The 26303-nt window shown below is 40.5% G+C and overlaps 1 protein-coding gene across 3 annotated transcripts in view; it reads left to right on the forward strand.

The window, feature by feature from the left end:
- GRB10 (growth factor receptor bound protein 10) overlaps window positions 1-26303 on the forward strand; it is a 144593-nt gene that overhangs the window by 113139 nt on the left and 5151 nt on the right. For all 3 annotated transcript variants that reach the window (XM_084214070.1, XM_084214071.1, XM_084214072.1), the window contains 10 exons: window positions 7286-7442; window positions 13167-13282; window positions 15289-15363; window positions 18416-18553; window positions 19056-19166; window positions 20397-20495; window positions 21928-22005; window positions 22665-22781; window positions 23647-23713; window positions 24687-24774. In XM_084214070.1, coding sequence (XP_084070196.1) covers window positions 7286-7442; window positions 13167-13282; window positions 15289-15363; window positions 18416-18553; window positions 19056-19166; window positions 20397-20495; window positions 21928-22005; window positions 22665-22781; window positions 23647-23713; window positions 24687-24774 — 1046 coding nt within the window. The remainder of the gene's footprint in view (window positions 1-7285; window positions 7443-13166; window positions 13283-15288; window positions 15364-18415; window positions 18554-19055; window positions 19167-20396; window positions 20496-21927; window positions 22006-22664; window positions 22782-23646; window positions 23714-24686; window positions 24775-26303) is intronic.

Below are 26303 nucleotides of genomic sequence, written 5' to 3' on the forward strand. Positions count from 1 at the left end.
AAAATGAGAGGTAAATGAGGAATTGAGTGGGAAGATGTGAAAATGTCAAACAGGTCAAATGATCTATCTGAACATCTGAGTATTAAACCAAAGTGGGAAAGAGTTGAAACAGCTTTTGGGAATACTGTCACAAAATTGATGTGTTGTCTGTATGTAGGTATGTATCACTTAAAACTGCATTCCGCTATTTATTTTTAAAATATGGAAATTACAGGGTAGCAGCTTACAGTTTCCAAACCTTCAGCCTCTAAGTATGTGCACACACGTTGAAATAAACCTTTTGTTCATGCAGGCAGTGGTTATGTCTTGAAAATGTGCTCTGCACAGTTGTATATAAATAGCTGGGATTTTTGAAGATGCTTCAGTGCAGTTGCTATACAATGCTAAACCTATACAGAGAGCAATACTTTTAGATTTAAGAAAGGCTTTAAGTTTTGAGAAGATAGAACCAGATAATTCAGTGCCTGCAGAAAAAATAATCATTTTCATAGGCAGTTTTGAACTAGAGGAGGAAAAGCTTTGGCTTGTTATTACAATATTTCTATTTTAAACTTTAGTAGTACCCAAATGTGCTCATTGTATATGTTCCTTTAAATGTGTTTTGTATATGTGCAACATAACACACTTTGCTTATTTCTTTAAGCTCAAATGTCAACAACTGCAGTGTGTAATTGTGCTAGTTTTGACTGGGGTAGAGTCAATTTTCTTCATAGTAGCTGGTATGGGGCCATGTTTCAGATTTGTGGTGAAAGCAGTGTTGATAATTCCAGAGATGTTTTCGTCACTACTCAGCAGTGCTTACAGAGGCAAGGTCTTTTCTGGTCCTCACCCCATTCCTCCCTCCAGCAAGGAGGGGAGTGGAACACAAGAAGCTAAAGGGGGCACATTCAGGACAGCTGACCCCAACTAAACCAGGTGAAATCCTGTACCATTTGGTGTCATGCTTGGCCTATGAAGCTGGGGAAAGAAGAAGGATGGGGACAAGACGGGGAATGTTTGAAGTGATAGTTTTTAATCTTCCCAAACCACCATTACTTATGATGGGCTTTCCTGGTGAGGGCTCGCCCATGGAAAGTGGGGAATGAATTTCATGTTTTGCTTTGCTCATGTGCATGGCTTTTGCTTTCCTGATTAAACTGTCTCATCCCATCAGTTTTCTAACTTTATTCCCTCCAATTCTCTCCTCCACTCCACGGGGGGGGCAGTAAGTGAGCTGCTGTGTGGAGCTGAGCAGCTGGCTGGGGTTAAACCATGATGTAAATAGTGCAGAGAGATGTTTGCTTGATGAATCACCACAGTGGCCTGACTTCAGCCAATGTGGCTCACAGCATCCCTCTTAAGTCCAGAATCAGGAGCCTTTGTCATGTGCTTTAGATGGTAAGTTGCTCCATCTCTCTCCCTTACTTTCACGAGGAATGTAACTCTTCCAAAATTACTGTGTGTGTGTGTGACTGGGCGTCCATACATGATGGCTTCAGAGGAGCTAACCTTCCCCATACCAATGCTGACTTGAACCTGGCGCTAATCCTGCCCTACCCATCTCTGTGATTCCCAAAACCTCTCTTGCTGGTACAACCCTCATGGAGTTTATGACTTCAGTATTGGTTTTGATGAGCACTGAACATAAGATGATATTATGATTCCCCTTCTGGTCATGTTATTCCTCTGACCCTTGGGTTTAAAATTCAGTAGATCAGTGAAGAGGGACAGAATGAGCATTTTGAAACACGGCCAACTAAAGCAGGGTTTTGTGGGATTTTGTTTTGAGGTTACTGTTCTGAATATGAATGTCATAGACTAAGATCTTGATCGTACAGCAGTTGTTCTCATTTGTTGTTCATAGGCTTTTAAATGTGTACCTAAATATAGTGTATGCCAGAGGAGAGAGTTAATGTTGCTATGAGAACCTTAACCTCAGCATTTTCAAGGGTTTTATGTGTATATGTAGGGGAAAAAAAAGCAATGATCAAATACCTCACAGGATTTTTTCTTTTATAAGGAAGTACTGTCTAATGCCCTGTGTATAAGTGATCTTATCCACATTGCTGTTACCACTGCTGTTTGTCTGAAGGGCTATTTTTCTGAATGAACAGTGGAAAGAAGTCAAAAAGAGCCATAGGGTTGACCTATATATTTATTTCATTGCAGCAGTTGAATTTTCCATGTCTTATAAAGCTGTCTTAATGCTGCTGGGCAAGTAACAGGAGACTGGCTGGTGCTCCAGCATGTAGATGTGGTTGACTGAGTTGCTTGCCTGTTGGGTGTGCACAGAGCATGCTTAGAGGCCTTTCTTTTTCAAAGGTTTGTAACTTTGGGAAGCAAAACCTTCCTTTATTTGTTGCTTTTTCAACCAGGCAAATAGCAGTTCAAGGGTAGCCTGCAGGCTGAGCTTGAGTCTTCAGCAGCTTTGTGTTGACCGATCCTAATTGAAAGCTTCCTCATTCCACCAGTGACTCTGACTTTGCTCTTTTGAGCTGATCAGCTTTGATTATAAAAAGCTTTTAGAAAAAAAAATCTCATCAAAACAGGTTTCCAGTGCAAATAGCAAGTACCTGCTTGGTAGTTCCTTCTGCAGTAAATAGCGCTTCTGGTTGCACAAGGTACATACACAGATTTCAGTTCCATTTTCCTTTTATGTGCATCACTGATTGTATGATTATCATGTCTGAACAGTCTTGATGAATGAAATTGGGGGATGGAAGTCAAAACTTACTGGATTGATTTTCTGATTGTGCAGCTCTTAGTAATGACTTTTCAGTGTATTTTAATAGTTTTCTGTGAAGTCTTTGATCTACATCTCTTATAAAGGGAAACTTTAAAAGAACTAGTGCACTGAAACCTTTAATATATTAGATTTCAGTCAGAAGGCCTTCTGATAACTGGTGCTTCCTTCTTATGTTTGGAGTCATAACCCAGGATAACATGGGTTGATCTGCACTGATACAAATTTCGCTGTTTAATTTCAGAATGTAGAATGCAAATGTAAATCTGTTTGCCACTGAAGATTTTTAGCATAACTTTATGTAAAAGAGTGAATTTCTGTGATCATTGTGTATAGTCATCGGTTTTGTTTTGAAGAAATAGGAAAGAAATAGCATAAGAAATGGAGAAGAAATGATGTGACCATCATATGACTGTTTGGGTTTTCTGGTTTTTGTTGGGTTTTTTTTTTCCCCCCTTCACATTCCTAAAATACTTGCATTACTTGATACACACAAAATACTGAGCGAGGTTGAGGAACTGAGGCTGGAAGATGAAGCAGCCATGAAGATACTCAAGATATGCGACCCATTATATGAAACCTCTGAAGTGATGAATATTAATGTTCTTTTAAATTTTTAATTTTTAAAGTCTTTTTTGTCTTTAGAAGAAAGAAAAGAAAAGAAAAGCTTGGGGGAAGACTTCTTCCCAGAACAATGGTGCAGTCTGTTATCTGCTCCTTTGCGCTGTAAAGCACTGAATGTTCAGCCAATATAGCGCTCTGGTTGGCTTAGCATTCTTAACCTTAATTTTGAATAGAAGGTGCCTTGTGCTGCTGACGTAATTAGGGCCTTTTGTAAATCACTGTTGCAGGCAGTCTGCTGTTGCATTTCACTGCATTTCTCAGAGGGATGCAGTGCAAAAGTGTCAGACTAACTTTTTGAACCTCTCATCAGGCTAAGTGTTTTCATTATTGTAGTATTTTATTTGAGTGAATCTTGTGTAGTTTTCCTTTGTAGATAATAAGCCTTAAATCAGTTTTGGAAATGAAACAGTGTTTCTGCTGGACAAAGTTTGAATAGAGAGCCCTTAAAATGGGAGGTGCTTCCTTAGGAAAAAAAAAAAGGGAGAAAAAGGAAAAGAGAGAGAGTTGGATTTGACCAATTGACTTCAAATTCTGTTCCCTCTGTGATACAGAAATACTGTTATCTGTGTCCTTTGTCACAGAAATTGTCAGAAAGTTGGAGGTGAAGCTTTGTAGTCAAGCTGGTTTCGTATTTGTGGTTATACTTCATAACTCTGCAGCATTGTGTGGGGGCATAAAATCCCCTTACCTTCCACGTAAGCCTCCTAGGGGCTGTTGCACTCTTGCCTCTGCAGAGGCACAGGGTTTCATCTCACTTCTGCCTCTCTCCCGTCCCCTGGGGCAGGGTTCAGCTCAGGCCATTACATCCCCTCCTGATGCAGTGTTTTATATCTGTGATGTCAGTGGTGATACATGGCCTTGCGCTGTCCTTGATGGCAAACACAGCACTATTAATAGTCAGTGAGGTTAACTTGCTCATTGCTGCATTCACACTGCCCACCCATTGTACTCCAGTCCCTGGAGTGCCTTAAGGGCCCTGTTAACACCCCAAGGGCTGACTGGTCCCATGAATGAACATATCCATGTTTGTAACCCAATTCCCATAGTGGCTGTGGTGTGGGGATAGTGGGTGCTGCCTCCAGGGCCTGGCTCTCTGGAGAAGGGAACGTGGCATTACAGTAGCAGTACACCAAACTGCAGTGTTGGGTATCCAGTAGTTTGGAATGCTGCAGTACTTCAGAGGGGCTGGCATCGGCATCAGCATGAGCTCAGACTCTGGGCAAGGAAGGGCAGGGTGGGACACGACCCCTTTACTTCATATTGAGAGAGCACAGCATGAATGAGCATAAAAGACAGCTGCAGCTTTCTTCCACTGGCCACACGACATTTAGGCTTTCCATGCTTGGGAGCAGAGAAGAGTGTGGTGGTTGTCTTACAGCTCTCTCTTTTCCACCTGCACGGGCTGGAGAGGCACCCTCAGCAAAACAGCTTTGCCTCTCTTCTGGGACTTGGCACTGACAGTGATCAGGTGCTGTCGGTATCACTGCCTTGTTCCCAGCCGGAAAGGAAAAGAGGCGGGGTTAGTCCTCCAGGTGTTGCGAAAGTGGCGATTGCTGTGGCGTATTCCTGATTCGGGCTCCCCTGCGAAAGCTGAGGCAGAGAGCAGAGGGCTGTGCTTCTCGTGACTAATGAATGAATGATGTCACCAGGTTGGTTCCCGAGGCAGGAAATCCATCCAAAATAGTTTAGTTTCAATACAGAAAGTGCAGTTACGTGCAGAGTAAGCTGAAAGTAGGGAGGAATTCTTTCACCAGCAACTTTTTGGTCCCATCTATGGCTATACCATAAAAGTAGAAGAAGAAAAAAAAATTAAGCGTGTGTTAGCCTCTGGCGTTCCTCACTAAAACAAACAAAATAGCTACTTTCTGTCTTGTTGCATACTGGCTTTTCGGTGTGCTTGCCCATCCTGGGAGGGAGCATGAGAGCTGCGCTCCCCAGTCGCACACTGCGGTGCGATGCCTGCGAGGTGTCTCGGCCATCGATCCACTCGTGTCCCCCCCGTCCCACGAGCGCGCTGCCGAGTGGCGGAGCGGGCCGGGACCGCTGCGGGTGTGATGCGGGGCTCTGCTGCGACACGGCGCTAGCGACACAACAGAGACTTGCCCGCAGGACAGGAAACGGGGGCACCCCCACGCCCAACAAATTCCTGCGTGTATGAGGATGCCTCCGGCTTGGCTAAGCGTTGGCAGGAGTGCAGCCGTAACATTGCACAGCACGCATGCCTTCCCCAGAGCAACCGGGATTCCCCCTCCTCTCCTTTCCAGAGCCCACTTCTGAAAGAGCTGGCTCATCCCTGCTGTCAGATGAAGCCGTTTCCTGAACGCGCGGGTTTGAGTCATTTAGGCTGGATGAGGCTTTAACTCTTCCCTCACTGGGCTCGAATTTGTGCGTAGCCGGGGAGCGGGGGGTGGCGGCGGCGCCGGCCGTGCTCGCTCGCCCCTGGCGCGGTGGCACCGCCGGGGCCCGGAGCGGAGCCGGGTCGGGCCGGGCGGGGAGCGGGGAGCGGCGGAGAAGTTCAAGTGCCCAAGTTGCAGGCGATGACATCAGCGCGGGCAGGCCGGGCTGCGGGCGGGACCGGCACCGGCGCCGGGGCAGCAGCACACGCGTGCCGGGCTCCCCACGCCCCGCCCCGCCGCCGCCCCAGGGGTCTCAAGCGCCCCGAGGTCGTCATAAAAAAACCACATTTCCTTTGTAATAGCTTTTTTTTTTCTTTGGGGGGGGGGAGGTGGGGGAGGCGGGAATAATTTGGAAGTCTGATAGTGTGTGGGAAATGATTACATCAGTCGGAGGGAGGGCTAGGATTGGTCTGCACAGTGTGGTTTGATTCACTACCGCAAAGATTGCGTGTAACCCTTTGAGTGGAGCTCTGGCAGAGTTGTTTCCCTCCCCAGAAACAGTCCCCATAGCAGGGGCTACGTGACAGGTAGGGTACGGCCGCCCCTGACGCCGCCGGCACCCCAGGCGCCCAGCCGCAGGCTGCAGAGGGTCGGCGGAGGCAGAGAACTAACTCTCAAGAGGCAATCCCCATTTAAAATGCCATCTTGTTCTTCCGACTGCTGCCTTTTACGTGCCGTTGAGGTAAGATTTTCCATATCGAATTACCCTCCAGGTTTTTGTTAGACTCTCCTTCTCTCACTAGGATGCGAAACGTTTTAAACACGGAGTTGATTTAAATCTGGGACCTGCACGTTTGCCCGGAGAGATAATTTTGCGGAAAGTGTCTTTCGCTTGAGCAGAACAATGCAAAGAGGAAAGCATCTGTATAATTCAGGAGGTGGGGGAGAAGGTTCTTGACTTGTTCTCTCATCCCCATTGATATTTAGGATGCGCAGCATATGCACATTTGGTTTCAAACTACTTTCAAGCTAGGATCAAAAGAGAAGTCAGGGCAGGGAGAGAAATGTGTGGACTGTGCTAGGTAATTGATTTGCCGGCAAACTGCGAGTGGGACTCCCCCACACAAAACAATCAAAAGTTAGAGGGGAACAAGATAGCCATTTTTAATCTGTGGGGTCTTGGCCTGCTCCTCTCTGAATGTTCAGAGGCCTCTGATGGGATCGCAATGAAAACTGTGTGTGTTTGACTGGATGTGATTTCTCTCGCCCACTGTTGCCAAAGTACTCTCTCGACATTGTTTCACATTTGCTTACCTTACACAGTTTTATACAGAACCTGCTCTCTCACTTTTCCTGTGTACGTGGTCATATTAACCCTGCTGAATCTTTGTTTAGTGCAGGGATGTGTTGGGGAGGGGGGAGGGGAAATAGGTCTAGGGGACATCGAGAGAAAGTGTTATAAAGTGAATCATCCATTTCATTTGTCCTGGCTGCCAAGGTGCTTGGAACCCTCACACCAAGAGGATGATGCTTTTCTACAGTAGCTGTGTGGTTTGCCTATGTTCAGAGCTGTTGATCTGTAAGTGTACCCTTTATGTTGCAGGATGTAAAAGTCTTTAGTGAAGATGGAACAAGCAAAGTGGTCGAGATTCTAGCAGACATGACAGCCAGGGACCTCTGTCAGCTGCTCGTTTACAAAAGTCATTGTGTGGATGATAACAGCTGGACTCTAGTGGAGCATCACCCTCACCTAGGATTAGGTAGGGAATGGTCAAAGGGGTGGCATGGTTACCTGGGAACATAAAAGATGTGTAATTCATATAAATGTGCTTCCAGACGGAACGTTTTCTTTTCCACTGCTTTTATTTGTACAATTAGCTGAAATCACATACGTGCTTTCTGTGTATTACAATTTGATGTGTTAAGCGTTTAAGCCATTTAAAGTCCTTCCCTTATTCCCCATCCTCTGGTTTTTTATTATAAAAAAAAGGAAGAATTGTCTAATCTTCACGCTAGCGCTCTGTTGCTACCTTGCTGTGTCTGAAGCTATTGCAAATAAACAGCTTAGGCAAATTAAGCTTGATCCTCAGAGTATGGTCCTGTGAAACAGCTCAGCTCATCACCAGCTGGGAGACCTGGGTGAACAGACTCAGCCTTACATACCTACAGTAATGCTTATGAAAGCTAGGCATGCTGAGGTGGGGGAGGGGGTTGGCTAAACTTGACTTCAGGCAGGGAAAAAATGGTGGCACCACCCGCAAATCCATGGGCAATTTCTGGACCAGCGGTGGTATCTGCTCTCCATGCAGCAGCTCCTCCACCTGATTGAAATTAAGGTGTCATGGTTACAGTTTCAAGAAGGCAGCAAGAGGAAGAACCGTGGGGAATTAAATAACGCCGTGAATTGGTTTAATTACAGTACCTGAAAGGATCTTATGTTATTCAGTCTTGCTTTTCCTGTTATTTTGTGGCACTGATTAGTTACAGGGTTCTGCTGTGCAGCTTGCAACAGCGTATCGCTCAGATAATGCTATCTATAATTCTCCATGGCATACAATAACGCTTTAAAAAGTGTAGCATTTGGAGTATTAGTCGATATACTTCATGGGGAATGTTTTTTCTAGAAAACAGAGGAAGGCAAATCATAAGCTGCAATCGCCAGCACTGGAATTGTGAATGCTATCTGTAGCTAACACAGGGGGTTTTATGTCTAAAAATGTAATTCAGAACCCTTACAAATAAAAAAAGGAAATGATTTGCTGGAAATGTGATGCCCTAAACCAATACTGTTAAACACTAATAAATTCACTGCTCTGCAGACTAACACTTAAAAAAACCCCAAACACGTAAGATATCCTGATTAGTTAATGGTTTTATTATCATTCCTAATGTAGAAATATATGAAAAAATTAACATGAAACACTCACTGGTCTGTGTCTGTGATATACTTTCAATTCTGAGGACATAGGATGAGGTGAAGAATTAAGGTATAAATTACGGAATCTTTATCTCCGTAGCTTAATACGCCACATGTGCTTCTAAAAACCTTTACAAATATTCAGTTTTATCAATGCTCATTAAACTACCAGGCTCTCCTTTTCTATATTCTCTTTCCCATCATTGCTGATTACCAAGGTATTGTGTAAACAGAAGCCTTCTCCTTTGTAACCAACATCCTTCTCCTGCCAGATTCATTCAATGATGCCACAATTCAGTGTTTGTGACATCACAATAGCTTCCATGGTGACTAATTGTGCTGTCAAACTCTGGTGTGTGACATCTCTGAATGAATCGGGCAGGAGGCTGATTAGGAAATCAAAAGCTTCTGTTTACACACAAATAACTTGGTAATTAACAATGATGGGAAAAGAGCAAGATACTTATCGGGCTGCATTTATATACATGGGGACCTGCCTGCCTTGGACCTCTGTCTCACACTGAAGCACAAAGCGGGCCTCCAGAGAAGTGGGGTGTGCAGGTTGGGGCTTCAGCAGCCACCAAACTTGGTTCCACAGGGACAGCCCCAGGACTGTCCCCTGGAGGCCACACAGTAGATCTGTGTGAGAAGTAATGCAGCCTTTGGGGGTGTAAAGCCAACAGACAAAAAAATAGCTGAAGAATTCAAAAAAGTGTAATTATACAGATTTCACATATTTGAAAGGATGAGGACAGAAAAGGGAATAAATTAGTTCATTTAACAGGAGACAACATTATCCAGTTTATTGAATTTGGGGTCTTAAGTATACATAGTCAATAAACTTTAAATACCAACTTTAATGTTTCCACCAGTTTTGGTTGCAGTTTGAATTTTTTATTATTTGGCTGCTTATTCCTAACTCTTCTGTAGCTTACATGCTTTCCTGTATTTCAGAGACTTGGTAGATCAAGGTAGTAATGTGACTGCAACCTTGATGAAGTTATCAGGCATCTGATGGTCCATATTTGTTCCTCTAGATATGATTGCTAGTATAAGTATGAAACAATGGTGAATAAATACATAGGGTGAAGAGAAATATGGTTAAAGAGCAGTCAGAATTGTGTGTTTCTAGAAGACATTATTTCTTATACAATACATCCTTGCTGACTTAATGCTCTAGGTGATAGTCTTGAAGCCCGCAAAAAGAGAGGAGTTCCTTCATTTACTTCACTATGTTTTCTGCTCCCTGTATTTTGCCTAATAGTACTTTCCAAAAGAGCTTGGTTTGCAGAACCAATTCATTGTTTTACTATTGGACAGACTGAGGACAAGATGAAATTTTTGAAGCCAGCTGCATATTTATCATTGCTTTGGTCTTTGAGGTCCCACTTCGTAAGGAAGCCCCACATCACTGTTCACTTCACACACATAGCCAAGAATATTCCAAATAAAATGTGTGCTTACACATGACTTTAACAGCTATTTGACTACACAGGATATTTGTGTTCTCACTGGAAGCAGTGGTGTAACAATTTGCCATCAGACTTTCTTGATTTGACATTTGAAAGTGGTTCCTGCTGCACTGTACCGCTAATATCTTTGTAGTCAATATTTAAGCAGTCTATGAAATTTGAATTGGTCCCATTATTTCATTTGCTACTATAAGTATACCTAACTATATTTATAAATACCACATTTATAAAATGTGATGTTCTATTCCATACTTAACTATCATAAATTTAGGACGGGGACAGAGATCTATGTATTGGACATTAACAAAAATAATAATGGTGAAGACATTCACATGATTATATGTGCCTGGACACCGACCTACACACTTCATTTTTTGAGTTCTGGAATTGACTGTACACCTTACTAAATACAATTCAAGCAGGAAAGAATGTAGAGGACTCTGAAATATGGGAGGGTTAGAAGAAAGCATTGCTGCAGTTCTGTACCTAGATTTTTTTGTTAACGTGCATTGATTTCCCTTAATATGAGTGAATTAAAAGTGGAACAGTTAAGCACAGCGCTTGCTTAAATGCAAAATCAGGGCAGGCTCTTTGATATAGGGGTCCACCTGTCATTTGTAGTGATTCTCTGATGGGAATTTTGGGCTATGCCTGTGGGTTGTTCATGATGGAATCCAGATCCTTTTCCCACCTTGTATCACTGCTACAGTTCTGTAGAAGTTCTGATAATAATGCAGATTAACTTGGGTGCGGTGGGGGAAAAGTCTGTTCCAGGAAGTGTGTAGAGGAGACTGAGTGGAGCCTATCAGATAAACTGAAAAGGACACATTTCTGGTCACTTCAACAGCAATGCCACTTGAAGACAGACTGACCTATTGAACTGAACTTAACAGGCTGACATCTGTGCTTCTAGTTTTTTAGCAGAAAGCTCAAAGCAGGGCTGAGGCTGAGTTGCTCATGTGTCACGTTCATCCCATTTGTACCAACCGAGTGCAAATTACCAAGCACTTCCCAAGTGTATGTATTGCTATAAGGTAATAGCAAACTGACCAGGACTAGCTTCTTTTTTTTACATGTACATGCTATGAAATGCTGCACCTTTTCTCCAAGATGGCTTTGACCATCAAAATGAAAATATAAACATTAAATTGGCAGGAGTATCACCACAGAATCTCAGAAGGGTTTTGATGTAGTAACAGAATATATCTAGGTCAGTTGTCTAAAGCATCTAAGAAGCAGGCACTAAGTATATTTACACAAACTAAACATTGAAATACAAAACTAATTGACAAATGTTCATCTATACTTCATTTCCTCAGAACAGAATTAAGAGTTTGTCCCTGACAGGCAATTTTTAATGTGTTGGGAAAGCGAAGACCACAACATTGGGTGGTGGCAGAACTAGACTGTAACAGGACATGTGATCTTTCGGGGTTCATACTGTGATAAAGCTTCATACCAATGTAATTTAATGGTTTTTGGAGGAAGCATAATTTAGAAAATAGGCCCTTCACCCTCCTAGGCCCTCAGTCTTCATCACAATATGGAGGAGATTTGACTTGACCAGTTGCTTAAAAACCACTATAGTAGCACCAGATTAGCAATAGCTGAAACTTTATCTGCAAAGCCCCTAGAAACATGTAGGTTTAGGTGATGAATGCTGAGGTGGTGCCAAATGTCTTTTATTAACAGCCACCCTGCAGCAGTATTGTTGTGCACATTAGTCAAAGAACTACCCCTTCAAAGTGGTGTTACACCTGATGCACTAAGAAACAGCTCTTTGAGAGTCGCCCACTATGGAGGTTTTTCAATGTTAACCCCTTTGAAAACACAATCTAGAGCAAGGCTGGACATCACAAATGCGCAGTAAATGCTGAAGTAGTCAATGAGCTGGTGATGACTAACAGCCTAAGTGAAAGAGAAAAAGATCATGGGATCATTCAGTCATAGGTTAAATTTTCAAAGAACACCACATAATCTGCTGAGTTCAGTAATTCAAGTGATGTTCCAGATCTTGCTCTTTTTGAGATGCCAATGACTGCTTGCTTTGTATCCTGAAAACACCTCAAGAGAACTTGGATGGCATTTCTTACTGTAGGAATACAAGCATTGCACTCTGGCATTTCTTACTGTAGGAATACAAGCATTGCAGGAACACAAAGTGGGTAAGGGACTCTCCAAACTTCTTTGGTCAGCAAGTCACAGGCATTCTGTTTAAAGTTTTGCAAAAGTTATGTTTTGTTTGACCTAATTTTTAAATTTTGTATTATATAAGGCATGAAAGCACTGAGTAGGTAAAACTTTTGAAAAATACCTGAATATTTTCTGAGAAAGTTCTGAAGACTTGTCAAGATAATGAGTTCATTAAGTAGCGCACACTTAGCCAGTTGCCTTCTTTCGAGTTACTGCTTTCAGTGAATTGGGTTTGTTAAGCTATCTGTTCATGCTTTGATGTGCCATTCTTTTGACCGGAGAAGTGGTGGTTATGGGCAGTTACCTTGTAACCAAATCTAGAGCAGAAAATTGCCCTGTCATGTGTACAAAACATTTGTCTCTGTCAGTATTCCTGTAAAGTAGATCCTGTGACCTCTTTCATAATAAACCCCATTGTCTAGCATCTACAATAAAGGCCTGAAGTTCACCTTGAAATGGACTAGTTTTATAGAGTGTGATCAAATACAACACTGTGTTTCTGTGATAGTTCAAGATCTAACAGTGGCCTTTCTGTAACTTTTTTCCCCCTTAAACCTGTCCACCTTGCCAGTTCCACAGCACACAACCGGTGCCAAAAGAAGAGGTTTGTCTGTATTATTGTACCTACTGCACACACAAAAAAACTCTACTGCTTTCTCAAAAGTCTGTGCTTATGAAGCCCTGATATAGGAATTCCTTGAAGAACACTGTCGTATAATGTTAAACTTTGTAATACATTACAAAGTAAAGTATTGTCTCATGGCAATATGGTTTGAAAGTCAGAATGTGTTTTGCTAATTTCTTAAAAGTTAATGGAATTACACTGGGTTGTTTTAACTTCTGTTCTTAGTTGGTCTCGCTCCTGCTGGTTGGCTGTGTGTTAACATGTTCTTTTTCCACAGAGAGGTGCTTGGAAGATCATGAGCTCATAGTTCAAGTTGAATCCACCATGGGAAGTGAAAGTAAATTTTTGTTCAGGAAGAATTACGCAAAATACGAATTTTTCAAAAATCCCATGGTGAGTCTCATTACTTAGTTGTTTACACCACAGAGGGGTGGATTGCAATAACATTGCTGGGCACTGTTATGTCTTAAACATTTATTATTAAAAAAAATGGCAACCAACAAACAGAATTCTTTCCAAAGAAATTTTAACCAATGTTTAAATTCCTTGTACTTTCCTCCTAGCCTAAAAACCTCAAGTGTTTTCAAAATGTTGTTTCAAAATGTCTGTAGTTACATTTGAGAGTGACCAAGACAGGGAAATGTTCATTAGTTCAAGAAAAACAATCAGAAGCACAAGTTACTCATTATCATCAAAGTTACTTGATTCAAAGCAAATTCATCACATAACAAGCAGGTATCCAAACCTTTTAATTTCCAATTGTAATAATTAATAAAACACCAAACCCATCTGGGTGACCCCTAAAGCACTTACTCCATACAAGGAATTTCCAGTTTATTGTTATATCCATTGAACACTGTTTTGCCTATGGCACCTGGTGTGCTCTGCCACCTTTACTGATCAGAGTAGCTTGTCCTCTCTATATCCCTGATACACCCATGCTTGAAAAGTACTGCATGCCATACCTATTCCCGGATTTCTAAGAACCTTTGAATATTGTAATTTTAAGCTGGTTACTGTGTAACTGCTCATCTGAGGAAGACTTTTTCACATTTTATCCAAACAATTATGTTGGAGCAGACTGTTGTCATGAACCAATGTCAGCTAGCGCAACCCATTGAGATAGCTGAGGAAGGGTAATCCAGAGGTGGTTAGGTAAGGACAGATTTTGGGTCAGTCAGGCATCTGTGGTGCAAGAAGGAAAAAAGATACCTGAGGTCATGTTTAAACTCATTTCTGAAGTAACTGCGGGTGATAAATTCATTCCTTTCCTCGTAGGTTCAAGTGCACAGTTGCTGCATCCTCACACGTGTGCTTGCATGTACATTTGTCATCTGCTGGTGCTTGTTTCAGAGTCTGTGCCTTCACTTACTCTGTGAAATGTTTCTGTACATGGAGTGTTCCTAGTTTTTCACTTCTGTTGATCTCACCATCTGATAACCCATGAACATCTGAGCGTTGTACAGAAGTTTTGGTATCACAGGAGCTAGAGCATTATTTTCATGTGGTATATTTTAATTAATAACAGAGCATGGGAGTAAAACCCAGAATGCTTGGCATTCAGTCCCAGGCTCCTGCAATCACAGAATAAATCATTCTTGTGGTGTAAGAATGCGAAGGCTCCCTATCCGTTGCATTAGCTGTTGCCATATGGCACTGTTTCTACTCAAGAGAGTCTGGTAAATGTTAGCTTTCATAACTCATTGTGCAACTTACCTGGCAGAAGGGTGATCCCTCTTCAGCCCTTCTCTTTATGCCCTAAAGACTGAAATTTATATTGCCTGAAGAGTGACAAATGTTCTAAACTGGAAATGTTTTTGTTGTGATTCATCTTGTTATAATCAGTCATTGTTTTATTTCAGGCATTTCTGGATGTCTCCATGCTTCAAATAATGTTTAAAAACTTCAAGAATGATTTCCTGTCATTGCTGTGTATAGTAAATTCAGTGTACCAAATTATACAGGAATTTTAAAACATAGCAGATGAAAGGGGAACTGGAGGAATAAATCTGAAGTCAGGTCATTGGTGCAATAAGCAAGGAGTCACTGCATACTCAACTTGCAGGACCATTCATCCGTATTTTCCCAAGAAAGTAGAGGCTGTTAGAGATCCCCAAAAGTACTCGGTAGAAGAGGAAGTGAGAGGAAAATGCACTTAGGAAATGCTGCGTATCAGATATTTTAAAAACCCACAATGTGTCTGCATGGGCATCTGGTGAGCAGAAGGAAGGGAAGAACTGCACTTGAAAAGCCCTAGTATTACTTTCTGTGTCAGGGGATCTCCAAATTGATTTAATAGTGATAGTTCCAAAAAATTAATGACTGGAAGAAAATGTCACTAGTTCTCTGTAAGTGTTTCAATATAACGTGACTTCCAATTGTCTTCTTTTTGTGTCTAGAATTTCTTTCCCGAACAAATGGTTGCCTGGTGCCAGCAAACAAATGGCAGTATCCCACAGTCACAACTTTTGCAGGTACTGTAAATTATCTGTATGGACAAAGAAGGTGGAGGGGGAGGGGTTGAGAGGCAGGCAGGCAGGAAGGAAGAGAATTCAAAGGTGTGGAAAATAGAGAAAGACCAGTATAGTGAAGTAGCATATGGGGCTAATGTTGAAAATACCTGACAAAGATCTTAACCAGTGGCATTGAGGTGCAAATTACTAGCTATGAATGCACAAAGTATTCATAGCTATGGTCATACATATTTGTTCCATTAATACTCAGCTTACTCTGTGGGTATCTGGTTTAGCCACCTCTTGTTACTCGCAAACAGCCTTGGCAGGAATATTTCTAGAAAAACAAATATACCTTTTATAAAAGGCAGAACAGCAGTACTCTTCTGTACTCCACATCATAGCACAGAAGAAAGTGTCAAAATGCAAGTGGATATTAGAAGATGAGTTTGAGATGATGAGAGGTTCTGCTTTTGCGTTTTGTATCCCGTGTTTGCCTGGCAAGAATTAGAATAAGGACCAACTGCCCCACAGTTCAGCTGCTCTTTTGTATAGAAAAATAATGCCCTAAGAAGTAAGTGCAAGTAGAAATTTGTACACAGTATTTGCAGAGTAATTCCATTTAAAGCTCCCCAGGTTAAATTGCAGGGTTCTGTTCCTTATGCATGTGTGTTGGTAGAGTTGTGCAATCTGTGTGGTGGTGGCATGTGCACTGCATTTATACTGAGGTTCTGGTGTCACTCTACAGTTTCTTGTTTGCTCATAAAGGAACAGGGGTGATGGGCATAGTTGGTTGACCTTCAAGGATAGTACTGGAAGGTGGGCTACCTCTCTGACCAGTAACTGACTCACTTAAATCTCTCAATTTTACCATTCCAATCTAAGCCCCATAGTTTACAAATCCTTTTCACTTCACTTGTTTTCTCAGCCTCTGGACATTTAACTCCGGAGCAAAATTAAAACACAATTTATTAAAGTACTGTACTAAGAACATATGATCATGATGCCTGGAGGACAGTATAATGGAAAACAGGCAAATTATAAAGCAGAAGCACAAAATTATGAAGAATATAAACATACAAATAACTGATTTTAGCTTGATTTCTGTAATTTTGCATGTTTTCAGATATGCATAGACTCTCTGTTTAAAGACAAGTTTCCATGGACTTTTGATCCAATGCACTCATTTTGTCCCACAACCATATCAAAGTCCATTAAAATCTGGTTCCACATTCACTGAAAAGAGCTTAAAGCATTACTATACATTTACGTCTGGGAAACTATCAAACAAAAAAAACAAGCCAATTTCTGGAATTACAAATGAAAGTCATGGGCAATGAGGTTGTAATCAGCAACTAAAACTGGCACGGACTGGCATTGCCACAGATTGGTAGGAAGAGGTCTTCACACCCTGCACCCTTCTTCCTGTAGTTTAAGTGGAGATCGAATTTACAAGCAGCAGGACAAAAGAGCAAGATGTTCATGAAGATGGAAAAGTTTTGAGGGTAACTCAGGTGGTAGCAAAAGGAAACCCTACAGCCTTGTGAGGTATGAGTTTGCTTCTGGGAAGGTTCAGAAAGGTACAGTCCTGAAGAAGTAGAAGTCTTGGAGGTTAACAACACAAGAGGGTGGGGAAAAGAGGGTGAGCATATTCCCTCTAGTTCATTGTTTACCCATTAAAAAACTATTTTCATTAAAATTTTTTGATTAAGTTCTTCATTCTTTTAAAAACCACACAACCATTTTTCAGAATTTCAATGGCAGTTGTAATTTATTCAAGGTAAACCTCCTGCAGCCTAGTAGTCATTAGGCATGTTATATCTGAGGCCACCTTAGATACTGAGCAATTTCGCTGTTTTTAATTACACACATGACAGGGAAGAATATTAAATATCATCTCATGATATCATGTACTTCATTAAGAGCTAGTATTTTTAGTCATGACAATAGCATTAAAATCAGTGGGATCTGTTTTCCCTAGTCTCGACCTGGCTGTGACATGCAAAAAAGCTTGCCATCTTAGTTTACTTTTATTTTAACTGACTGGACAAAAAGAATCTGTTCTCCTTTTGGTCTTTCCCTTTCACAGCTGACAAGTGGATTCAAAGTACAAACAGCAAGTAGATTGATTGTTCTTTCCCATTCTGTTAGATGAGATGAGGAGGAGGACTGGAAAAAAAAATAGGGTTTAATAGAAGTAAGAATTCTGACACAGGGTGCTGGTTTTGGTTTTGTTTCCTATGGGCATTGTCCCTACCAAAACACAACTTTGAAGAATTGCTGAGATGTCTAGGCTAACCAGGTTTATGCATTTTTCTTCATACTTACTGAATTTATTATTTTGGCATTTAACGTAATGATCAAGCCCTCTGTCATTTAAAAACCTGGCCTGTTGTAATAAGGGAGAAATCCATCAGTTCTCCTACCATAATTAATTCTTCCTTCCTGTGATATATCACAAATCAAATTATTTTGTATGTGGTTCCTCTACTTATGTCAAGAAGTTAAATGCTTTTCAGTCCTGAGGTCTGGTATAATTGCTGGCACTTACTTGACTGCTCTACATTTCATTTTCACTTAAATACTCTGTTGTCTGTTATACCTCTTCTCTTGGGACAACTTGAAATCCCTAAGTAGGCTCTTCCTTTTCAAAACTTGAGGATAAAGATGGAGATTTTGGCCAATATTTCCAAGCAGGACAATTTGCCAAAATTGCTGTGACAAGGTATTATTTTAAGAATTAATAAGCTTACTTTCTCTCCCTTCAGGCAAGGTGCAACACGAATGGGAATACAGAGAAGCAGGAGCTTTTTTGAGATTTAAGACCTGATGCAGAGAATAGGAAGGTGTCAGTTGCAGGAGGATATGGCCAGGTAGATGGCATGGAGGAGCAAGAATATACATTTTGGTCACAAATCAGATTAAACGTATAGGTCATTTTAAGCCTAGTGTGACACTGCACCTCAAGTCAGCAAAGTGATTTGCCATTTCATTCTCTGTTCTGCAAATACAGTGGCAATTTTACAATTCATCCATGGGATACAATGTTCATCTACATTTTCCTCTCCAACAGAACTTTTTAAACTCCAGTAGCTGCCCTGAAATTCAAGGTTTCTTGCATGTGAAAGAGCTGGGTAGGAAATCATGGAAGAAACTGTTTATGTGTTTGAGGAGATCAGGACTTTATTGTTCTACAAAAGGAACTTCAAAGGTAAGATCAAAAAAGAAGTTGCACAGTACTAGCATGTGAAAGCATTTTCTGCTTTTACTGTGGGTATTTTTTGCTGTTTTTTAAAAATCTCCACACAATGTTCCCATTTTTTTTTCCACGGAAAAAGATAAGTAAGGCATGTTCAAATGCATGAATACAGCCATAGAGTTTCATTATAAAAAAAACCAAACCAGCTGGCAACGTCATTGTGGCCACTAAAGTTGTGCTAACCTTCAGATTTCTCTGGACCAATGTTATAGGCCAGGCCATTTTTAATGTGATGGGTTTGCATAAGTATTTTGTGAGCTTCCTGTACCAAGCACTTTCTGCTGGTAGGCTGGTATTTAAGGGGTATGTGCCATGGCCACTTGAGGCTGCCTGGGAGAGGAGCCGTGTTCATGCACTGCCCTCTGTTGGAGGCTGAGCTTGAGAGACTGCAGAGCTTGCACAACATCTTCCAAAACCTTTCACTTACCTGTGCTAAATCATGTTATTTTCCCAGGAGCCAAGACATTTGCAATTGTTGGCTGACCTAGAAGACAGCAATATCTTCTCATTGATAGCAGGCAAGAAGTTGTACAATGCCCCTGCAGAGTATGGATTTTGTATAAAGGTAAATCTTCTCACTGAGTTCTTCCAAAGTTCCAGACGTTGTTAGCTCAGAGTCACCCCAACTCCCAGCTAAATGGGATTTGTATGTAAAACTCTGCAAGCCTTTTCTGTCACAAGGACTTGATCTTTAACATCTTTCATTTGGCAGGCATGTCCTGTGAATCTTGTCATCATTTTTTGTGACACTTTTAACACTTTATCTGGTGCTCCCTTGGTTTGGGAAATTTTTGTGCAAGAGCAGCTCAGAGCTGAAGCATGGTGTGCTTGTGAGATGGCCTTGGTTCACCTCACAGATGAAAGCTTTTTCCAAGTTCACTAATCAAACAGAAAAGTTTCTGTGGACAGTAAGCACCAAAACTATATAGCAGCAAAGGATCAAGCTCTGATGGGGTGCAATTTTATCATTATTGTGGGCCAGAAGTTTGCCTTTATTTAAAGAGAAAGACTGTCTTGGAAACATGAATGTAAGAATAACTATTTGCCTTTGAAATTTTTTAAAGCTGTTGTGCAGAAAGATTCATTTGGAAAGTATTTCAAAGGTTTGAAAAGTGTAAAGTGTAACTTTATGAGAAGAAAAGGCTGGGAGCTGATTTTGTAACAGTAGTGAAGTAGTCTCCTTCTTAGCAGCTGTTCTAGACAGCAAGAGTTTGCATCAAAGAGACCAGGTACAGGACATATCCTGAACTGATAGGAGCAAACTTTCAGTTACCCTCAGTTGTGGAAACTTTCATCCTTCATTTCAAAAATGGGGGTTTATAAAAGTTCTCACAGATTTGAAAACAAAACAAAACCAAAGCAAAACAACAACAACAAAGCCTCAAAAAACCCCAAACAAACATAAAAACCCTTCAACTACCAAACCCTACAAAACTAAGTGTCTGGTTCTAGCATGGCCTGAGTACCACGTTCCTATAAACTGCTAGGACTGCAGGTTATTTCAAACCATAGAATCATAGAAAACCCTGAGTTGGAGGGGACTTACAAGATCAATGACCCCAGCTTCTGAAAGTCAGGAGGCACCAACATTTGATCTTCTTGCACCCAGCTGGAAAAGTTATTTCCTTCAGAGCATGCTCAGCCTCTCCTGGGCTTTAAATTCAGTGTGGTGGGAGCTTTTTCTGGTTAGTTCTTTAGACTAATACCTGCCTTTACCCTGCTTACAGTGATTCTAAGCTTATAGAGTTGTTGATTTTCTCATGAATGTATCTGACTTCCCTCTAATGCTTTAAAGCCAAACAGAGTGAGAAATGAAACCAAGGAACTGCGGTTGTTGTGTGCTGAAGACGAGCAAAGCAGGACATGCTGGATGACTGCCTTTCGACTCCTCAAGGTAGCTAATCTCTTCTACTTTTGCAAAGCTACACCTAGAGTTAAGTGGCATTTGTTATTTTGTTAATGAGAAATTACCTATATGTTCTTAAATATCATCTGCTCCAAAACAATACAGATAAGAGCAAAATGCCAAGCAGACCTGTCCCGCCTAAGAATTTAGGCACAGGATTAAGATCTATTCCTTCACATATGAATCAAGTATAGATTTAGTTTGGGATGCAAATTTGAGATGTGAGAATGAATTTAAAAACCTGCTTACAAGGTATTTTCAAGTTATCATAAAGCTAAAGAAACTGTTTTCATAATGGTAAGTGGTTCTCTTTACCAGAACAGCATTTCTTTAGCAATTTTTTTCCATTTTTTCCATTTTTGTATTAGAAGAAGTAACAAAAATAAGTAACCCTATATCTGGGTGAAAGTTGCTCATATCTGAGAACACACAATGAAATTTCTTGATAATATGATAGGAGGCTTCACTGCTTTTTGAAACAAAATCACGATGGAGGGAACTGAGGAGAAAGCTGACTATTTGGTGTCCTTTGAAGGAGAGAACTTCTTGATCTTCATAGGAAAATGTGCATAAATTCTGGTTTGGTTCTAAGTCTTTTTCTGAATGTGCTGCTTTGAAAACTGCTGTGTTTTTCTTTCTACCTTACCATGTCCTATGTACTGAAAAAAAAACTACTTTGTTTTTAAGACACACCAAAAGATGATTAAAGGTGTACAGTCAGCAAAAATTAAAGCTTTGCCCAAAGGCTGTGTCCATAATGCTTCTTTTTATTCACCATCTCATTTAGCTTTCCATAGTCCTATAATATCCTGTTTGGAAATTATATAAACTGTTTCACTTAGAGCATTCAGTAAGCAATGTTGCTCTCCTTCAGCACCATGCCTCTAGGGAAGGCTCTGAGTAGGTGTTTACCTATCCTAGCTACAAGTGTTGCTAAAATTCATCATGTTCAACCAAGGGCATGACTGGAATTCAATCACCTTATTTTTTTAAGATGAGGAAAGTACCAAGTGATAGTGAAATTTATTGAAAGAGCTAGTGAATTAGAAAGGTTCTTATTTTTTATCATTATGAAAACTGAGTTTGAATGTCTTGTGCAGAAGTTCTTTTAAGTTCTAGAGGTTAAAAAGAAGACAATTAATATGTGTGTTCTGATCTTGACTGAAAGCTTGTGTTCTACAAGGAAAACATGGTCCTAGCTGAGAGTGGCAAAAATAACCTGTGTATATCACTCAAGATTTTATTTTTTTAGATAAAGCTTTTTGTGCATATTTACTCTTTGCCACCTGCCAATCACTATTACTCAATACAAATGTCTTTGGGACCTCGGTCCAGTGTAAAAGTGGTATTAAGAAGTCACTTCAGTTTTTTTCCTAGGGCATATATTTGAATAATAATGTCCTTGTGTTTCTGTTGGCAGTATGGAATGCTACTGTATCAGAATTACAGAATTCCCCAGCAGCGAAAAGCCATGCTTCCACACTTTTCCACTCCAGTAGTAAGTGATGAACTTTACCTCACTGATGTATGATGTTGGAAAAGATATATTTGCTTTTGCATTTTAAAAGTGGAAAATTTTATGCTAAGAAATGTAAATTCAGCATTGTGTAGCAAATCAGTGTAAAGTTCATGTTTTGCATGAGTACAGCTTCCGTGGTTGGCTCTCCATTATCTTAGGCTTACATGATCCACATGATTGAAAAATCTTGGCTACGTCATGCTCTTTGAGATGTACGGCACAGAGAGACATCTGGCTGTCTCTGCAGAAGCCAGCTTAGGTCTGGCAAAACTAACATGTAGATTTCCTAAAATATGTTGGGCCAAGAGCTGACTGTTAACTACCTAAAAGGGAAGAGCCTATATTTGGATCCCAACTGGCCCTGAAAATTACTGGAATATAGTAATAGGGCAAGTGGGCAACTTGAGCAAACAGATTTTATTCTGAGCCTTTGAATCGTCTCACTCCCCTACAGTCAAAAAAACATCTATTTTTGTGTCTGTGAATCTTTTGAAAGGAGAAAAAAATAAGATGTATTTTCTGTGTTGTTGAAGGAGGACTTTGGACAGTCTTCTGAAACCAAAACAGTTTGAAGTGAAACTCTCAAGCTGGTTTTTCCTTTTCCCTGTTTTTTGAAATAAGTGAAAATTCCTTTTCAGAGAAGTGTATCTGAAAATTCACTAGTAGCAATGGATTTTTCGGGGCAAATAGGAAGAGTTATTGAAAATCCTGCTGAAGCACAGAGTGCTGCCTTGGAAGAAGGACATGCTTGGAGGGTAGCTATCTTCTCTTCTTTTCTATTTTTGCAATCAGTAAGTGTCTGTTGAGAGCCAAAACACAGAGTGTGCTATGATGTTAGTGCAGTGCTGGTCACAGTATAGCTTAGCTCCGACCTGAAGCAATCACACTGCAAGCATGCAGATCTGAAAGTCAATATCCATCTTTAGCAAAACTGTCACATTCACAACAACCTTCTACCACTGCTTCTCTGTCCCCCTAGTGTCCAGAGGAAAGTTGAGGGGGAAAGCAGACCCACCAGAACTTTACTGCCAGTTTGCAAAACCAGTCTCTGAGGAGGAATATGTCAAATTAAATGCTTCCCCACATGGAAGAGGCTGGGGCTCTGACTAATGGCTTGCTCCCAGTAAGTTTAATTGCAGAATATACAAGAGGCAGGACCTCTTGCAATGAAAACTGATGTAACTTGTTTATAGTGTCTTGTGGACAGACAGCTGCAGTACAAGTTTTCCCACATGCTCGTCTTTTAGGGAAAAGGAGTCATTACTGAAGCATTAGCTGGTGCTTTATGTACGGGAGGGAAATACTGCTTGATTTACTGAGTGCCTGGTGTTTTGCCTGAGCAGAAACATATCAGTCTTTTCTTTTTTTCTGTCTTTTTTTTCCTTTTTTTTTTAAGATACTGAGCTTTCATCATTAACATCTGGCTCATGTTTTAAGGCAACTGAAATGAGCTGCTGCTTGTAGATTAGCCCCCTTCAAAGTTGCATATCTTTTTCTCATCCTTGCATTAAATCTGCCCAGCCCCCAGTTTCCTGTAAATTTAATCTATATTGCATGTGCACTAATTCTCTTCTCCTGAGACGTTAGTGTGGATTTAACGGTAATTCATTTTCTCTATAGAAACGTAGCACAAGAATGAACATCTTGGGTAGCCAAAGTCCACTCCATCCTTCCACACTGAGTACAGGTAAATTCTGATGGTTTGTAACCATAGTATCAGAGGTCTCTGTGGGTAAAGAAAAGGTACATTTCATACAGACACAGAGTGCAGCCATGTAGTACGAATGCCTTGATGTCAAATACAATCCTTAGCAGTAGCTCGTGTGTCATTAACATGCCTACCCATACAGACACTGTGCAACAAACTTGTTTTCCTTTGATGGCCCACTCCAGCTTTTCTTTAGGACTGGTCTTTTGAAACTTTTATTTTGTAAAAATAGACACTCCATAAATATTTCCATTTAAAAGAATCCAGCAGTTAATTTGCTGTTTTGGACAAGGAAAGTCAATGAGTGATCTTTTAATCTTTAAAGAGTAGAAATGAGAGTTTTCAAAACTGAATTTGTTCCATAATAACAGCAAAATGTAAAATGTGCAAGTCCTGAACTTTTCTTTGAGGCTGTAAATTTATTAAAACAATGGGAAATTTCATATTAATATCCTAGACTTCTTGGAGGAAACACAGCTATTTTCTCTTGCTATTCTGTTAACAAAATTTTAAAATACCATTTAAAGAACAAAACAATAAACATATTAATATTGGGGGCTAACTTGACTCTTGAAAGCACCATCTAAAGTGCATTTCTTTATCTGACATTTAGAGGGACTTGTTTCTAACTCATTAGCTTATACATTGAGTTGTAAGGAATGTTAGTCCCAGTATGTTCAAGAAGCTATAAGAAGGCAGTATATAAGAGACTTCTCTTGTATATCTCCAAATCAGAAAATACATGGAGATATGATGCCTCTCTACTTGGTACATTAAGTAGATGCATTTTTTATATTGATTCTTTTTTATGTAGGTTAATGGAAGATATTTTATATTCTGTAAGAGAACTATACCCACTTTTAAAATGTTTAAATAATTATTATGTGGAAATAATGGTTGCATGTGTAATTGTTTTTAACCATCCTCTCCCTCTTTTTCCTCTCACCTCCAGTTATTCATAGGACACAGCACTGGTTTCACGGCAGAATCTCTAGAGAAGAATCTCACAGGATTATTAAGCAACAAGGGCTTGTAGATGGGTAGGTATTCTTGTTGCTCAGTATTTATGATCTGACAGTAAACTTTATAGATGAGAGCACAACTTATGCTGTAATAGTTTACAGGTTTATGAGCATTTCTGAGTAACTTGATCGTTGAGTAGTCCCGTTATAACCTGCCTGGATTCCAAAAGGTCAGAGTGTGTGCTTGTAGGAGTGGATCCTAACCTTTAATTTGAAAAGTAAAATCTTAAAATACACTTAATTGTCTTTCTTTTTTTCCAACAGAGGTAGTCAAGTTTTAGATGATGTTAGAATTTGAAAATAGTTAATTCTTGTAATGTGTGTTGAGGAAATATTTTTCAGACAAAGCTGTGCCTAACCATTTGCTAAAAAGTTTATAATCAGCCATCCGTGCTCTTCTGCATGAGTCAGAGGAGCTAATAGTGCTTGCTCACTATTTCTGTTCTAGAGCAAAGAAATGAAAGTACCTGTTCCAGCACTCTCTTAAATGTCTGTGGTCATTGTTTAAGTATCTTCTGAGCATCTCTGTTTTCCTTATTTATATGGAGTTATGGTTATTGAAGGGAAGTTGCTTGAACTGCATTCAGCGTTGTTGATTTGTAGGATGGGAAAGGCATGGTTGCCTTTGATTCATTGTCTTCATTGCTCTCAGGGTTAAGGTAGAAACATCCATGTTGGCTTCACAGGAGACAGTGAAGTTCCAACCTTTCTTCAGCATTTTCTGATTCAGAGGCAACAGTAATCTTTCTGAAGACTAAAATTCATTAGGGAAGTAGAAACTGGTAGTGCATATATATATATATTCATCAAGCACTGTTTGCTTATTTTGAGGGGGGGGGGTTGTCTAGTCTAAGGCTAGACAGTGGGTTTTAGCTAAGCAGGTTCAACAGAAAAGGGAAGCTGAGAGCACTGCTGACTTTTTGTGTTTCTGGTTTTCTCACATTATAATCTTGGGCTCATTTTGTTTTGCTGCTTTAGGAATCTGGTGGCCCATCCTTCCTGAGGTCTTCATAAATATGTTCATGTGTTTGATGCTATGTTAAATTTGTGCCTAATCAGCTTACTCACTGAGGAATGTAAAAATTGGTTAGTTTGGCCATAGTAAGGTGCACCCGCAGTGCCAAAAGAACCAGGTTACCTATGTGCTCTGAGATCTACGGATCATGATTTTCAGGGTGGAAAACTCTTGCCTATGTTTTCCTGCTCTGTGTGTTCTTGAACAAAAGAAGGTAGAAAGTTAGCAGTCTCTTGATGGTCCATGGAAGAGGCTCAACACTGTATACAAGCATCCGATATTGCTATCTTGGATATCTCTGGAAGTTCTTGCTGAGGATGCATGTCTCTTGGCACTCATTGTTTGTGTGGAAGCTGGTTGCTTGCCAGAGGTTGAGTAAACAGTTGTAGCATCAGTTGTGCAGACCTTTGCTTTGTGCCATCAGCTTACAATACCATGCATGATATGAAACAGCTAAATGAAATATAATTGATAGATACCTGGATGAACTGCAGCCACCACAGGGCAGGTATGGTCTTTCTCCTTCACCGGG

Source organism: Fringilla coelebs (genome assembly GCF_963513975.1).
Source record: "Fringilla coelebs genome assembly, chromosome: 1".
NCBI lineage: Eukaryota > Metazoa > Chordata > Aves > Passeriformes > Fringillidae > Fringilla > Fringilla coelebs.